The sequence below is a fragment of the Paralichthys olivaceus genome, chromosome 7, assembly GCF_024713975.1.
Source record: "Paralichthys olivaceus isolate ysfri-2021 chromosome 7, ASM2471397v2, whole genome shotgun sequence".
In the NCBI taxonomy this organism is placed as follows: Eukaryota; Metazoa; Chordata; class Actinopteri; order Pleuronectiformes; family Paralichthyidae; genus Paralichthys; species Paralichthys olivaceus.
This window is the reverse complement of record NC_091099.1, coordinates 4,751,843-4,767,946: the sequence shown is the minus strand read 5'-3', so window position 1 is coordinate 4,767,946 and position 16,104 is coordinate 4,751,843. Positions and strand designations below refer to the sequence as shown.

At 43.9% G+C, this 16,104-nt stretch overlaps 1 protein-coding gene across 1 annotated transcript in view; it reads left to right on the top strand.

Annotated features, from left to right (window-relative positions):
* b4galnt4a (beta-1,4-N-acetyl-galactosaminyl transferase 4a) overlaps positions 1–16,104 on the top strand; it is a 129,543-nt gene that overhangs the window by 58,061 nt on the left and 55,378 nt on the right. Inside the window, exon 3 of the mRNA XM_069528359.1 lies at positions 14,383–14,481. Coding sequence (XP_069384460.1) covers positions 14,383–14,481 — 99 coding nt within the window. The remainder of the gene's footprint in view (positions 1–14,382; positions 14,482–16,104) is intronic.

Here is a 16,104-nt window from a genome sequence, read left to right as displayed (position 1 = left end):
CAGCAACCCATTGGAAATCCTCCATCCTTTCCATTTACAAGCTGCACTGTGGAGTCAATATTAGTGGGTAAAAAACAAGACCGAGTGCTCTTCGATAGGATCATTTTACACGACTATAATTGTGTGAAATGTAGGATAAAACATAAAAAAGATAACAGTGAGCACTTTCTCATGTGGAAAAACTGTAATTTTGCTATGGAAAGATGTAGAAAGTGTTGCAAGGTTTGGTTGAATTTGTACGAGACTCTATATTATACATGTTAAATGACCCGTTATACTATTCCCTGAGTTTTACGTCTCTTTGTAGGCAGGGGAGCAGGAAAGAGAGAGAAATCAAGACAGACTGGTGGATGGACACACATCAGATGCACAAAATTGGATGTAGACGTGATGGACACAGTAGCAGCGCAAGAGCTGATGAGACCGACTTACAGAGGGAGATTAGGAGTTGACCCCGAGCGGCCGCTGTCACAGCCAATCACTCTCCTCCTCCAGCACAGGAAACTCTGCAGTAATGTAATAAAGAAAGAAATTACCACATTTCTAAGGGATTTGTGTCAGTAAGTTGAGATCTGATGCAAGACAGGACATAAATTACACACAGATAATTATATAATCTTATAGCGTAAAGTAAACCAAAGGGCCAATTCTTTAAATAAGGCTCCCTGACAATGTGCGTTTGTAGAATTGTATCATCTGTACTGCAGCCGTGAGCGGTGTCCTGCAGTATGTGGGTGTCCAGAAGATTCTTCATACAGGACTACAGGTGGAGGTGTGTGTTGGTGAGATAGTGTATGTCATCCCTGGTCTGACATGACGCCTGCAGGTAGATGATATCACGACCACGCACCTGCTTCACAGGGACGGAGGCTCCAGAACAAGGTGGGCGTGCTGTGAGCGGAGTCCTGGAATGAGCTATAAATTACCTCACCACCTCCGTCCTGGATGCATGGACAGGTGGATGGATGGATGGACGGACAAAAAACCCAAGTAAGGATGGGTAAAAGGAACCAGGCCAGCAGATACATAAACAAACGAAGACAAAGGAGCAGCTTGGGAATGTGGGTGAAACAGTGACGGACCATGATGAAGATTCATCATTCTTCTCTCGCCGCCATCCATCTCCACTAATGTGCGCAGACGCCACTGAATACCCACGCCGCAAAATTGGTGGCGAGTCTGCTGTGTGGGTGTTAAAATAGAGCTGATGTCGGAGAGGTTAGGGGCAGAAAGATGAAATGTAAAAGTGAGGCAGGAAAGGCAATCCAAGTGTCGAAATAGTGCAGAGGTGATAAAAATGAGCCGGTTATATCAGCAAACACCTAAAATGCTTTTTTACACATGGGAAAGTAAGTGGTTCATGACAGGCTCGCTGAAACCAGGGTCCGAACTCTGGAGGAGAAACTCAGGGGAATATATTTAGATTTTTGATTGACAGCCGTTCTACTTCTGTCTTCTAAAACCAAGTCTTCACCCTCCAACAGCCCTTTGAAGAAGTGAGGACCGGTCAAAATGTCCTCACTTTGTAGGGTCTATACTTACTTGGTCCTCACAAAGACATAAGTACACACCCGCAGGGACACAAACACACGTGATGATCAATGTCTATAGAAGATAGAGAACATACATGACCATGAACACATCACGTTGTCTGTGTTCTTGTGTTTCGGGCTCAGCTGGAGCACGTCCTCATGTTCTCTTCAGGTTAAATATGTTCAGTAGAATTATTTCGAGATCAAGACTTTTTGAGTTTTAAAGTTTTTGTCTGTATAATCTGGCTGCTTTAAGTTTGTTTCTAACAACCTTACTATCACTGAAACACGTGACGTAAGAATGACAGTTTGCTATTTGCTTGGCTGGTGGACGTCTAGGCCGGTGAGTCAGAGGGTTAATTTCAGACCCTGCTGACAGGTGAAGCTGACACAAAACACAAAACAGCAGCCGCACATTGTGTTCTCAAACCAACCAGGCTGTCATTATAAGAAATACCACATATGCCATCAGAAAACTTGCACAGTGTCGTACCAGAACTTACTCTGACATTTTCATTCTTGCTCTGCAGGAAACTTTTGACTTATTTTTAGGGCTCGACCCAAGTTTGTTCAGGCTTTGATCCTGCAACGAGACGTACAGTTAGTTTTTTGTGTGGTCACGGGGGGCTGGAGCCAATCCCGGCCTTGGTCAGTCTATCACTGGGCAGACAAAAAAACTATTCACACCTAAGGACAAATCAGAGCTGCCAATTCACCTCAAGTGTTTGAACTGTGGGAGGAAGCCGGAGCACGCAGAGAAAATCTACACTGAAAGACTCCAGCCGCTCGACGGTGCTCACCGCTGCTCCGCCGTTCCAACCAGGTTATAATTTTATGAATAAAATTGCATAAATGTGACCTCGGTTTAGCGGTTTGCAGCGTGACTTGGCAACGCAAAAGAGCTCTTTCATGGGCCAAATGGTGGCAGCACATTGCTCTGAAGTGTCTCCAAGGTCACAGTGGGCTGACGGGGACATTAAACACAAAGCAGCGGGGCCAATTTTAATTACTGTAGTTGACAGGGGGGAATAAGGGACGTCTACAGATGACGTGGAGCAACACAGAGGCAAGAGAAGGGAGGAAAAAGAGCGAGTGAGGCGTCTGCCGTCTCAGTCAAAACACAAACAACTGTGGAGACCAGGGCAACAGGTGGATGTGAGCGCTTTGAACAGGTGTGCAGTTGATGAAGTGTGCTGCGGAGGAGAGAGCTGCAGAGACATTTATTTTGACACAGTTTATTAACCGGAGGCCTCCTCCTCAAAGCTGCTCGTGTCTGTTTGAGTTGCGCTGACAGGACCTTATAGAGGAGAGAGACTCCGGGAGGCAAGAAAAGAGTGTCTGCGTTTTCCTGGAGACAAGCTTGAAAATGCTGGTCATTTGAAACACACACTAGATTCACATGCATGAAATCCAATGCGAGGATGCAGAGCTCACCGAGGCGCCGCTTTTTCTTTAAGATGAAAGCCCGAGCCTGAAATTCTCTCAAAGCGAAAAAGGGAGGCCGGACATTTTTTTTGAAGGAAGCAAAAAGAAATGGCAGGGACAAGATGAAAATGTAAAAATGAAAACGTAAAAAAAAAAAGTCATTCCTCGGTGCCACAAGCTGTGATGACACATCGCTGTGTTTGTTTGTGCGAGGTGAAAATTTCGGTGAATCCGGTGTGGCCACAAGCTTTTCTCATCTCCTGCTGTCTCCCTCTGGCTCCACTCCCAAATTAAAAACACTCCAACAAAGCAAAGTCGAATAAATTGAAGCCCCCTTTTTTGACCTTCTTGTTTATTTCCATCCACGACAGCTTTTTTATTTTTTTATTTCCCAGCTTCCACGTTGGAACTTTTTCTTATGAGCTTGAGGAATCAACATTTGTTTTCTCCATTTAAATCTCTTTGTTTTCCTCCGTTGTCCTCGGACTTGAATGCTAAAGTTGGGATTTGTTCTGATAGCTACTTGCCCTGCGACCATTAATCCTGGTTAGTTGTGCGATACAAGACTTTTGCTTGGCAAATATTCTTAAGAGCACTTAAAGAGCTTACATAATAAGTGGTATTTTAATACATTTAGTCAGGGAGACGGTAATTTTGTGTTCCGCTTTAATTTCTCTCTCTAACCTTGGAGAAAAAGTTGGTTCCCACTTAATTAACTGTTCTTTTGTAGTAAAGAATAAAAGAAAGAGCGGAGGAAATTACCAGATACGAAGGATGGAAGGAGGAACACAGCGTAGCTCAGAAGTGCTGGTCAGCAGAAACTGGTCAGACAGTAACAAAGCTAAATATCACAGATCGTACTCGTGAAATGTGCTTCATCGCACATTACACAGTCAATTTGTCTGGTCCGCTGTGAGATCTTAATGTATCTGCACGCACCTAAACACATGAATGAATTTATGATTACACAGCTTTTCTGAATACACGTCTTTTCACAATACAAGTGTAGTTAAGGGTGCCGCAGTTCTGTGGTTGTTAACACTGTGGTTCCCGATTTGAATCATTTGGAGACTTGGTGACAACGGTTGTTTTTCTTCCGGACGAGGGTGGAGCAGCCTGAGGGGGCAGGACATGATGTAGAAATTGTGCCGCGTAGATCCATGTTTTTCTTTACAGCACACACCGGCGCTGGCCCTCACCCCCAAAAGCTCTCCTTGTCTTTCCAGGTTGTCTTTGGCTGCATCTCTTTTGCTTTTTTTTTTAGTTTCGCGTCCGTCCTGGGGTTGAAACATCATCACTCACTCGCTTGCGGTGAATCCACTCGAGGGTCTCCTGTTGTATTCTCACATTGGCTCATTCGGACATTTTACTTTAAGGGGCTGACAGGAGACACTCTGGAGAGCGACTGACTGGGACATTTGTATTCTTACGGACAGCCCCTGTGGATCATTTTTTGGAGATTATCTGAAAGCAGCTTATGTTGGCCCTGTCATCTGTCCAGGTTGTACCGCGCCTCTCGCCCAATGTCAGCTGGGATTGGCTCTAGCTCCCCCCCCACAACCCTCAAGAGGCTAAGCAGTAAAGTTAATGGATGAATGGAAAGTTTACTCAAAACTGCCCTTGGTTTTTTTTTTTTTTATTGGTGTGTATTGACAGTAGAAAATCTAACAGTATTGCAGTGACTTTCCAGTCGATGGTCACCGTCTCAAACCCTTAAGACATCAGGACAAAGCAAACTGCCCTTGGTTTGGTTTGAGAACATTTTCTTCCTTTGCGTCAGAAAATGCATCTTCCCTCCCGTAGCGAGCGACAAGCTCCCTGCAGGGGAGAAAAATAGCCATGAGCGGTAATTGTCAATCGGCAACAGCAGTGTGGCACAATACCCGTAGCTTTTCCCCCATCATGCTCTAGACTGATATCAGAACCACAGCACAGCTCGCCCACGGACCTCTCTCACAGCACAAGACACGTTGACTCGTCAAATACAGGTGTAACTAATGGCTCCATTCTATTTAGATGGCAGCTGTGCCGGTGACGGACACTGATAATTGTGTGCGCTGGCATTGGCCCGGTTTACTGGGACACTTAAGTGACACGGAGCCATTGTTAGTGTTATTGGTTACAGCTCTGCTTGTCTTGCTATGACACAGAAAAAGCCTGTTAGAACAGAGAGGTGACTGTATTTTCATGTTTTTTTCGACTTCACACAGAAATTTACATTTATATTTAGAAGAAAATAATTCGGATAAAGTTTTTATTGTTGCAATAAACTCAGTGTATCATCTCATATAAGGTATTATTCAGTAAAAAATATTCAGAGTTGCTGCGTTATCCCTTATCAATTGTTCTTAACGTATTCAGGGCAGGTAACAGACCCGTGGACTTCATGTAGGAGAGTCAGTGAATGTATTCAGCTGGGGTGAGATAAGAAGATCGATTGTAGGCAGAGCTAATCTCTGTACAATCTCCATAATAGCAGTCGGGGTCCTCATTCTCTGTTCTCTTAACGTGCGATCAAAGATAATTTAGACACGACCACCTCCTATGAGACTTGTTGTCTGCAGCAGTTCCCCTTGAAGCCAGTTTTTTCTTTTCTTTTTATGATGAAGTGTATTAGTGAGCGTGCATGTGTGCTGAGCGTCTAAGTACACACACCAGCAAAGGTATACAGCCAAAGGCGCACATTCATTTGGGAGCGCAGGTATGGATTTTAGTTTTTCGTAATTTCAGAGCTTTGAATCCGTCTGCCAATTTATTTCCTTCTTATTTATACAATTGCAGGATAAAAGTTAAAGTGTATGTCTGAATGTGTGATGTTCGTCAAAGTGGTTTCAATTAGTTGCTTGATGCATCTGGCTCCAGATCAGTCAAGAAGAATCAAGTCAGAAGCATAAGATAGCGACACCCAGGTCTGGGATACTTTATATTATTACACCGAGATGACTCCATCTTTATATGTGTTTCAGACTGAAGCCTGTTCTACTCCACTGGAGTTTGTGTGTGTGTGTGTGTGTGTATATGGGTGTGTGGAGTTACCTCATGTTACACCCTTGGTTTTAGGTCAGGGTAGCTGTTAACTGTAACGTCCGAGTCGTTAATGTCCTACGTGCCGAGGTTCTGCTGAGTGTGCGATAAACACACTGTTATAGACACATTCTCACACATGAATACGAACTCAACACACAGACGTACTGTTGCTATGTACAGAGAAAACAACAAAGACCTTTTCATCACCTCAGGAAATTGGCATGCCTCCATTTTAAATTATAGTCAGAGCAGTTTTATATCCACGACCTCCACCTATTAAAGCACGAGTTCAGACTTGATGTGCCATTTTAACACCTGCAGAAAGAATGCAAGCCAACACACGCACACACACATACATACCTCAGTACTAAACAAATATATTAAAATCCTGTGTTTACTTAATATGTGATTTACAGATTAAATCCATACAAGCAGACAGATAAGCCTCTGCTAGTTTCCATCCGAACCTGCTGGTTGTTTCGCTAATTAGCATTTCTGTGCCAACAGAGGAAACTGTGGAGCGAAACAAGCAAACACTCACCAGATGTTACTGACATTTGTCTGATTTTAAACGCAGGCTCCCTTCATGTTTAATGTTCTTCTATATTTACAACTGCAGGAAATACACAGCTCTGAATTAGTTGCATTCACAAATAAAACCAAATGTTATATGTTTTCCTATATTGTTTATTTCTCATTGATATTGTTGGAAAACTCAGCATCATCGGGAAAAAAACTTTCCTCCACCATTTGCCTAAAGTGACGTGATATGATCTGTTCTGAAGAAGTGGAGCCTTTTTTTTTTTTTTTTTTTAAATCTTTGGAAGTGCTCTGCCAAAAAAGAAAGCAGCCATGCAGGTGCTTTTTCATTTGTGACTGTGCTCCGAGCACATGGCCCCCAGTGCTAATGGGATTGTGTGCTTTAAAAAAAAAATCGGTCAGGTCAGCGAAAAAAATAACATTTATCTGCACCTGAGATAAAATGGATAAAAAAGTTTAGGAAAAATGGCACAACCGAGATGATTTGGTTACTGTGAACCGTCTCATGTCAGTGTCGGTTTGTGCGTCCATGTCCGTCTCTGTCTTCCTCCTCAGTTTCTCTTTAGAGAGGTTTAGTCTTGATTTGTTCAGACTGAGAACCAAGCAGGCCCATCATGACTGGCAGTTTACGGTTCGCTTCTGTTCACCAGCTGCCCCACGTCAGACCCCATCAGTTGTAATCAACCTGCACAGAAAACCGTGGATAATAAACCTTTGCGAGATGCAGAATAAAACGTGCAGCACATCCAGCAAAGCACGAGTCTGCAGCTCAGATGCTGGATTCTTATTTTCCAGGAGACGTCCGATGCTTTTTCAGTTTTTCATTCCTCTAGTGTGTTATTCAGGTTTTTTTTTGTGTTTATTAAAAGTTCTGCAAAGTAAAGCTGCCACAGTCTGTGGAGAGCTCCTCCCCCGCACCGAACACACTGCTCCTGAAACACCTTGTCAGCATTCCGGCCGATACTTCTGCATCATCACGGTGGCTTGTGACACGATGCTCTATACGTTTGCATAATGCGCGGCTAGCGGCTAGTCTGGCACGCCCACCGAATAACGCCAGGCACAGAGAGAGCAGAGGCCGACATTTCGTACACGATTATCATTTATCAGGCTTGAGGACTTTATAGAGACGGAGGCTGAACAGAGGACCTGCAGCGATATGAAGGGGCAGTGATGTGTTTTCTGAACATCAGAGGATGTAAACCTTTTCAAGCAATAACCCAAATTAAAACTATGAATTCATCTCCAACCATTTCTCCCTTCTCACTTCTCTCGAGCGCATCTTGTTGACGCTCGACTGACATTGAACTTGTAATGATTAAAGGCACCTTCAGGGTGTTTATCCTGAGGCTGGAGAGAAACACCTCTCAGCTTTAATTGCAGTGTAAAGATTACAAGCAAACAATCAAACACAGGGTTTATGTTTTCGTCTGTTCTCTCCATCCTGTCGTCAGTCAACCGAACATTCCTGATACAGCTGGAAATATACCAATACATCTGCTTTTTGTTATTTAAAATGTATTAAGATAACAAGAAAAGGTCAGATTTTTCAATATGAGTGCCTGGGACGACACATTTAGATTTCTATCAGAGGACCTGAGACGTGACTGCACTAAAGTGACTACGGAGACAAAGCTCTTCAGACCAGTATCGATCCCGAGAGAGAGACTGCACTCCTCCACACAGACATTGTCCTTACATGCCTGCTGTATCGATGAGAACTCAAGCGAGACAGAAACTCTACCACCTTGTCCCAGATCGAAATCCATAAATCACACGGTCTGTGATGCACGTATACATCTCGGTGCACATCATATATGTACATGTAATTATAAATGCACGGTGCATTCCCAGTCGGCCTAACTCAAAGTCGAACTGTTTCCATGCACATGGACCGCACACCATCATCATCTAATTAGAATCACTGTGCTGTAAGTATTCATGCAAGATAATGATTGCTCATCCACTGTCTTCAGTTTTTCTTCTCACCGTCATTCCATCTCTCTCTTCCCTCCCTCCATCCCTCTCCTCGTCTCCTTTGTATCTTATTGTCTCGCTGCCATACTCATCTCTGCACCATTAATCTTCCAACCAATGAATTGGAGCCTCTGACTCTATCACTCCTATTATCGACTGCAGCCGTCCCTTATTTATGTTCCATTTCTCTCCCCTCTTCCGCACTCACACACTCACACTTCCACTGGTGTTCCCTTGACCGGCCTGTAATTGCTTACATGAATAATGCAAGCAGCGAGACAAAAATAGTTGCACTCCTTCTTTTTCTTGGCCGGGATTTGTTCTGCAATAGTTTAACTGAATGCATTTGGGCTGATCCCTGTTCAGTCGTGCCAGCCATTTTGTTAAAGAAGAAGATAGGGATTTGGTTGTAAAAGTACGAGGGCTCCCGACGCTGCATTCTTACCGAAATAGAACGGCTGATTGTGGGATCAGGGGGCAGATTTATTCAACCTCCGAATGCTCTTGAGAGCTGATCCCGTATCACGGAGGTGGTTCCCAGGACAATCCTATTTATTAATCAGCACCCAGAGCAGCCACATCACCATGCACGCTACAGAAAAAGAATTCAGTTTGTTGATGAGCCTGTGTTAGACAAGGGGCCTACTCACATATTCTACCATTACTGGCAATAACTCCTCCATTTCAATTGTCATTGCTGCTCCCTTCATTTCAATCAGACATTTTTTTACGTGTCAATACTTTAAACACTGACACGTGACTGTGCCTTGTTCCTGGCTGCTGTACATTTAAATATCTTAGCACGTGCAACAATAAAAGGATATTATTGTTCTGCTTTTTTTGTTGTAAAGATCAATAGCTGCTCAAGGGCGATAATGATTTGTGTCTGGATAAGTTATGAGCTATCATCATCATGATCTTCTTGAAGGAGTCATCATCGGTTTTCTGCTTTTCCCTCTTCTCATGTTTTTCTTGTGGATGTAAAATATGTGAAAATGTAGAAAACAAGAAAACAATGAGGCATAATTAAGATTATGAACCTGAATATGAGCAGAATTTGTCCCCACACATTGTCATGATCCACAATCTGAATGATTATTTTTTTCAGATATTAAAAAAAAAAATTCTGCATATTTATCTATTAGAACCTTTTAAAAAACAATATTTCAACACACTGTTTTTAAAGGGCTGCTTCACATCAGTTTATTAAATCTCAGTGCATTAAATGTCACAGTATCCTGAGCTTGGAAGAAGCTGACCTCCTTAGACACCTCTCTCTGTCAATTTCTTCTGTCGGATTTTGTCAATGTGCTGGTCAACGATAACTATTGTTATAACTTGTGTTGAGGTTCCCAATATTGTTCCACCAAGGTGGGACCCAGAGGAATACAAGACCCATCATGTCTGGCTTTATGTGACTCCTTTCCCTCAGAAAGCCTTCAGAGCATTTTGAAGTGACCCCAGGACACCAGAATGTGAAACGCTGCGCCATGCTCCTTCATCTTTTCTTTAAAATGCTCCGGCGCTCTAATTATGGCTCTTCATCCTCATTTGCACCATAGATCACAAATTGCAGGAATCACATTGAGCCCAGTTCACACCATGGGCTCCATTTCCTTTTTGAAATCAGAATCCTATGTTCATCATTTCACATGGGGAGGATTGTGTAGTTAATATTGGATCAGGTTAGGAAACATATTGTGTTTTAGGACTAATGCAGGATGTTTGATAATGCGGAGCAGTTGAAATAATTGGGGTGAGTGGCAATGGAGAGCCATGCGGTGGCAATAAAATGTGAGAGAACGTCGCACTTGATAAACATTAATTTCAAAGAGGGATATGATGGATTCGGATGTTGCATGTAGAAACTCATTGTAATAAACTTCATGTAATAATTCACGCATCTGAAACCAAGCAGACCCTGCTCTGTTTGATTTGCTCAGCAGAGGGATTATGGCAGCGCTCAGTCACCTCCGACTCTCTGTGCCGCAGGGATTTCTGAGAACTCCACTGCTGTGCTCTACCAATCAGACGGCTTCTTCACTCACTCTTTTACTCTTTATTGCTCCATTGCTCACAGTTTCTCACTCTTGTATTTGTCCCTGTTCGTCTCGCTCGTGTTTTGTTGCTTATTCTTCTTCCTCAGTCTGACACTTTTTATGTTTTTATTCTCTCCTCTTTGTCTCTTCCCTTCATTTCACCCTTCCCTCTGTATGTTTGTGTATAGACCTCTAGCTCAGGTTGTACATCACACTGGTGTTAACTTGTCACAGGTTGGAAATGTCCAGTACATGGTGATGTACTGTCGCTAGCACAATATTATGTTTCTCTGTATCTTTTTTCGACGCATCCCCACTTCCTCTGATTGTAAAAAAAAAAAAAAAAGTGAAGCTCAAATATCCCGGCTGCTGCCATCTTGCAGTTTCGACAACATGTCTGCACAGTTGTAATGCTCCACCTCATTTCCATTGTGACTGCAGCCACGGTGTCGTCCACCTTCATATAAACTCTGGTTCTTTGTATTAAAGTCGAGAGGGGAGACACATCACAACTTTTCTTTTTGCTGATGAATCGTTGCGATAAGTCAGTGCCACAGTGTTTGCTTCCAGCTGCACTTATTAATATAAGGGAAGTGAACATCCACTGTTGATTCAGCAACAACGCAGGATGACAAATGGGAAGCATCTATATCATTATTATGGTGGGACTAATTAACATACTGTATATCTTTGTGGTGGTTATCATGAATGAAAAATTGAGAATTATGTAATTATTCCACTCTGGTTATTAACTTTCATATTTACAGCCGCTTGAAATGAATCTATGATTTGTGGACATTTGGGAGCCGTCCGAGCTGAGCTCATTTACATGGGCTATCGTGGTGGGTGAGGAGATTTGTGAAATAATCTCTCTCTCTCTCTCCCCCTCTCTCTCACACACACTCCCTCCCTCCCTCCCTCCCTCCCTGCAGACTGGGGCTTGTTTGTATTTAATATGGGAGATTAATTAAGCTCGTTGGTATTCTAGGACACTGGCTCCAGTTGTTTCCCTGGGCTGGGATCAGCAAGGGCATCGTTTGAGTTTTTTGCCGTGTGAACGTGGGGAGTCTGGGAGGAGACGAGTGGCAGGCCGGCGCCCTCTACAGCGAGGTGTTCGACTGGCGGGATGGTTGGATGAATGGTTATCTGTGACAGAAACTCAGTGTTCGGACAGCTCATCCATCAATCAATCCGTCTGTGATTAACTGCTCTGCTGTGCGTGTTCATACATGAAACAACTCAGTACAGCTTTAATTAATCGCCACTCTGCCTCACTCTTTCTGTCTCGGATGCTTTGCTGCCGTGGCAGACAAATGCCCACGTTGTTGTGAACCATTTGTCATTTGGTTTGAGTGAGAGTAAACAGCAATATAAACATATGATGAACAGTCGCTCTCATCAGTGTGATTGATATTCCCCGTTCTGCCTTGATGCAATGTTTAACACATAGGGTCATTTCACAGACTCTTTAGCATCAACTTTAATTATGAATGAAACATGATCACACAGTTCTGGGCCAAGCTAGTGCCGGAAAACCGTAGAGCTGCCTTTACGTTAAGATACTGTAGTTGCAATGAGGACATTGGGTCAAAATGTTTAGTCAATATAGACATAAAAAAGGATAGAGATAATGAAGGCTGTAGTGCAACCTTAGGTCAATGAGTTTAACTGTTCATCTTAGTATTGCATCGATAAGCAGACTCTGAGCTGGATGGAGCTGAGGCAGCGCTTCAGGAGAGCGGCGTCTCTCCGAGTTACGCTCACAAACTCCAGGGTTGACTCAGAGTTCGGCCTCTCAGGGTTGACAACGTATTATTCCCAAAACGCTGCTGCTTTGAATCACAATCAACGACCGCAGACCTCAGAGTCCTTTAGCTGCACGGATTATCTCTCATCTTCACTCAAACAGTCACCGCACCTGTTCTAATAGAGAGAGCTGATTAGCCGGCAGAGCAACTGCCCGCAGCTTAAAAGCCTCTCTCTGCTCTCCTGGTTCACAGCAAAGTCACAGAAACAGTCCAAGGTCTGAGTTCTATTAGTGTTAGCGACATCAAGACGGAAGAGGGCTGAAAGAAAAACGACGCTCGACGCTCTAGGTAGTGTAAAATGTTAATGAGGGAACTGGGTTGTAATGATGTGGATGCAAAAACAGGACCGACTGCAGAACTTCCAAACATGTTTTTCCACATTTTAAGTTACTGCACACAAACTTTTCTTGCACTAGATGTAGAAATATGTCAAAGTATGAGGTGATGTCAATACTTATATGCAAGTCTTATTGTTCTGATATCTGGCAGCTAGAATCGAATAGTATAAGAACCCACAACAACAACTTAGTTTTTCAGCATCGAGGCATTACTTCCCCCAAGGAGGTTTGTTTTCGTCTGTGCTAGTTTGCAGGATTACGCACAAAACACAACAAACCATGGAAGAATGTGGTGTGGGTCAGGAAAATAACAATTCCATTATGGTGCAGATCTGGATCAAGGGTCGTGGGTCCAGGTTTTTTTTTTTTCACTTTAACGTTGTGAAAGAATAGATAGCTAGAGAATAATTTATGAGTCTTGATGAAAAAAATCAAGCATATTTATGGGACTAATGTCTGAGTGTGTGCAGATTCAAATGAAAATCCTTTGCTTTGTGTCTTCTCAACCTTCTCTCGTCCCATTTTTAACTCACGCTGTGACAAAAACCTCCTAACTTATATTTAAACTGTGAATTACATCAGATGCCGTGATGCCTCTGTATTTGCACTGAGGCCGTCATTGAGGACCACCCTAACCGTTTTTCATAATTACAAGATCCAGATCTCGCAATTACTGCACAATAAGCCGTAATTATGAGATGAAGTCTAATTTTGTCTGCAATTCACTTCTTTAAAAAAAAATCTGGTTTCAGGGAGTGCAAACATAGCGTGATTTATCAGTCTTTATATTTTACCGACAGCTGAGCCCCTGTCTTTTATTTATCTTCAGTATCATGTGAGTATTGTGTCCGTCACTCGTGGGAAACTTGTGAGTGAGTGTGTGTCAGACTCGTCTTTGTGGCAGAGGGGAGACGGGACCCCCTCGTCACTTTTCTTCATTGTTATCTTCCTGGTTTTCTTTATGAAAGTTAAAAAAACGTAATCAAAGGCTTGGTGGCTCCGCCTGTGCCGCTTCCAAAAATCTTTTTCCTTCTCTGATTCTCTTGTAATAACACTGGTGCTTTCAGGGGTGCTGACAACCTCTCAGGCTGGTCTCTGTGGAGGCATGACTCTGTTTGACATCTCTGCTAAGTGGAGGATGCTTTGTTACCCATTTAACAGGCCTACAACTCAGTTCCTCCTCTGGGAGCACGGCAGTCTTTTATCTGCTCACTGCTGGCCCGAGAACCTGCACGCACTCCTCCTCCGTCCTGCCCGTCACACCACGGCATTAACATTAGCATGGCCTCTTATATAGCAGACCACAGAGAAAGAACCCGGTGCTCTGGCTGCAGCACAGGGCTAAATCCCCGATCAGGGGGAGAGTTCAGGCTCCCCAGGGAGGAGGTCTTGGCCGCCAGGGCGGGTGGTTAGAGTTAGAGCAGGCTGGAGATTAGGGCTTTGCCGAGTCAAACGCTGGATTAGCAGCGAATAGTGAAGAGGAGATTCCACAGAGTCTTAGCAGAGAAGCCTTCTGATAATATGACCCTCTGTTTCCTTGGTCTGCTCTTTCATGATGTGTGTGTGTGTGTGTGTGTGTGTGTAGTAAATTACAAAGAGCTGTGTTTTTACCTAATAATGCTACGTTATCCCGCGTATCAACGATGTGTAGTTACAGAGAAATAATTGCGTCTTCATTTCTATCTTGTTTTTTAAGGATGATGAGCCAATCACAGGACGGGCTGATGGAAGAGGCCACACCCGCATCCGGAAGTTCCTCAGCCAGCGGCACAAGAAATTGCCATGGAAACCAGAGGTACTACACATTTCCTTTCCTTCATCTTTTAGAGTGGATTAATAATCACAGTATTAAGTTTGCTTTTTAATGGGCCTATGTAATAATAAGAGTTTGGGATACAATAATGAATGAAGTATAATTTAGATTCTCTTCCCATATTTGTAAGAGCAGGGGGTCAGATCCAGTTTTCCTCTGGTGCGATTACTGGAGGAACTAAATGTACCTCATGCCTGTGATGATAAATGTATGTGTCACCATTGATAATTTCTCTTCCAAATCCATTTGCTGGTTAAATTTCCAGGCGCCTATGACCTGAAGATTACAAGTCGATGTGATTCATCCTAATTTTTCAGCTCACTTACTGATGTAGTTTACACCCACTGCAACAAAGGGAGCAGCAGATGGAGGAATTATGCCACAGATTTGTGATAAGGAAAAGCGGCTCTACATTTGTAACCTGTTCAGCAGACTTTAATTAATGGTGTGTGTGTGTGTGTCTGTGTGTGTGTGTGTAAGTATGATTTATTAGAGGTTCTCTACCCGGGGTAAAGTTTAAATTTCCCTGCTGGGCACAACAGTGTTTAGTTCTGGGCAAACCGCAGAGAACAGTTCATAAACACAGCACGAGACGTTACCGTTGCACAAGTTATTTTCAGGTATTTCAGTTGGACGGCAGTGAATCTGTTCGTGTAGCGGAGGATTCACAGAACAGTGTGGGCCTGATTATGCACCACTTAGATGGCGCCACGAACGGTCGCCTCGGTGTGTTGGTGCGCACTTTTGTGTTTGTTTTTAGTATTTAATTCTGTTTACTGCGACCCTACTCGGATTACTTTCACGATGGACGAGCTTCTTTCCATCAGGGACACAACACCATCCGATTTATGTCCCAACTTTATCGCCTCTTCCGTGGATTTAGTGGACTTACTCATCAAAGGTGCGGTGGTCCTCGGACACGCAGTGAGACTCCGGCGGAGACGACGAGGGAAGCGCGCTGGGGCCCTGGTGCGCTTCAGGGAGCGGGGATTACGCTCACCTCTCCCGAGCATCCTCCTCTCCAATGTCCGCTCGCTGTGCAATAAGATGGACGAACTGCGCCTCCTCATCCGGACAAATAGAGACTTTTCCCTTACTTCTGTCTTGTGTTTCACGGAATCGTGGCTGACTGAAGCCACACCGGACTCCGCCGCACAGATGACCGGCTTCCAGCTGTTACGCGCGGACCGCGACCCGATCCTCTCACACAAGGCAAAAGGCGGAGGGATTTGTTTTTATATAAACCAGGGCTGGTGCAGCGACGTGAAAGTCATTTTACAGTCCTGTTCTCCGGACCTGGAAACTTTTTTCATTACCTGCCGACCGTTCTACTCTCCCCGTGAGTTCACCTCTTTCACCCTGGCCGGCGTGTACATCCCCCCGCAAGCTGACGTGCGCGAAGCACAACGACAACTCGCGGAGCAGGTACTGGGGGTGGAGAGGAGGAGAGAGAACACTTATTCCCCTGTTATTGTGCTCGGGGACTTTAATAAGGGGAACTTATCTCAGGAACTCCCGAAATACAAACAGCTGATCAAATGCCCGACCAGGGGGGAGAACACTCTTGATCACTGCTACAGCACCATCACCAAGGCGTATCATGCA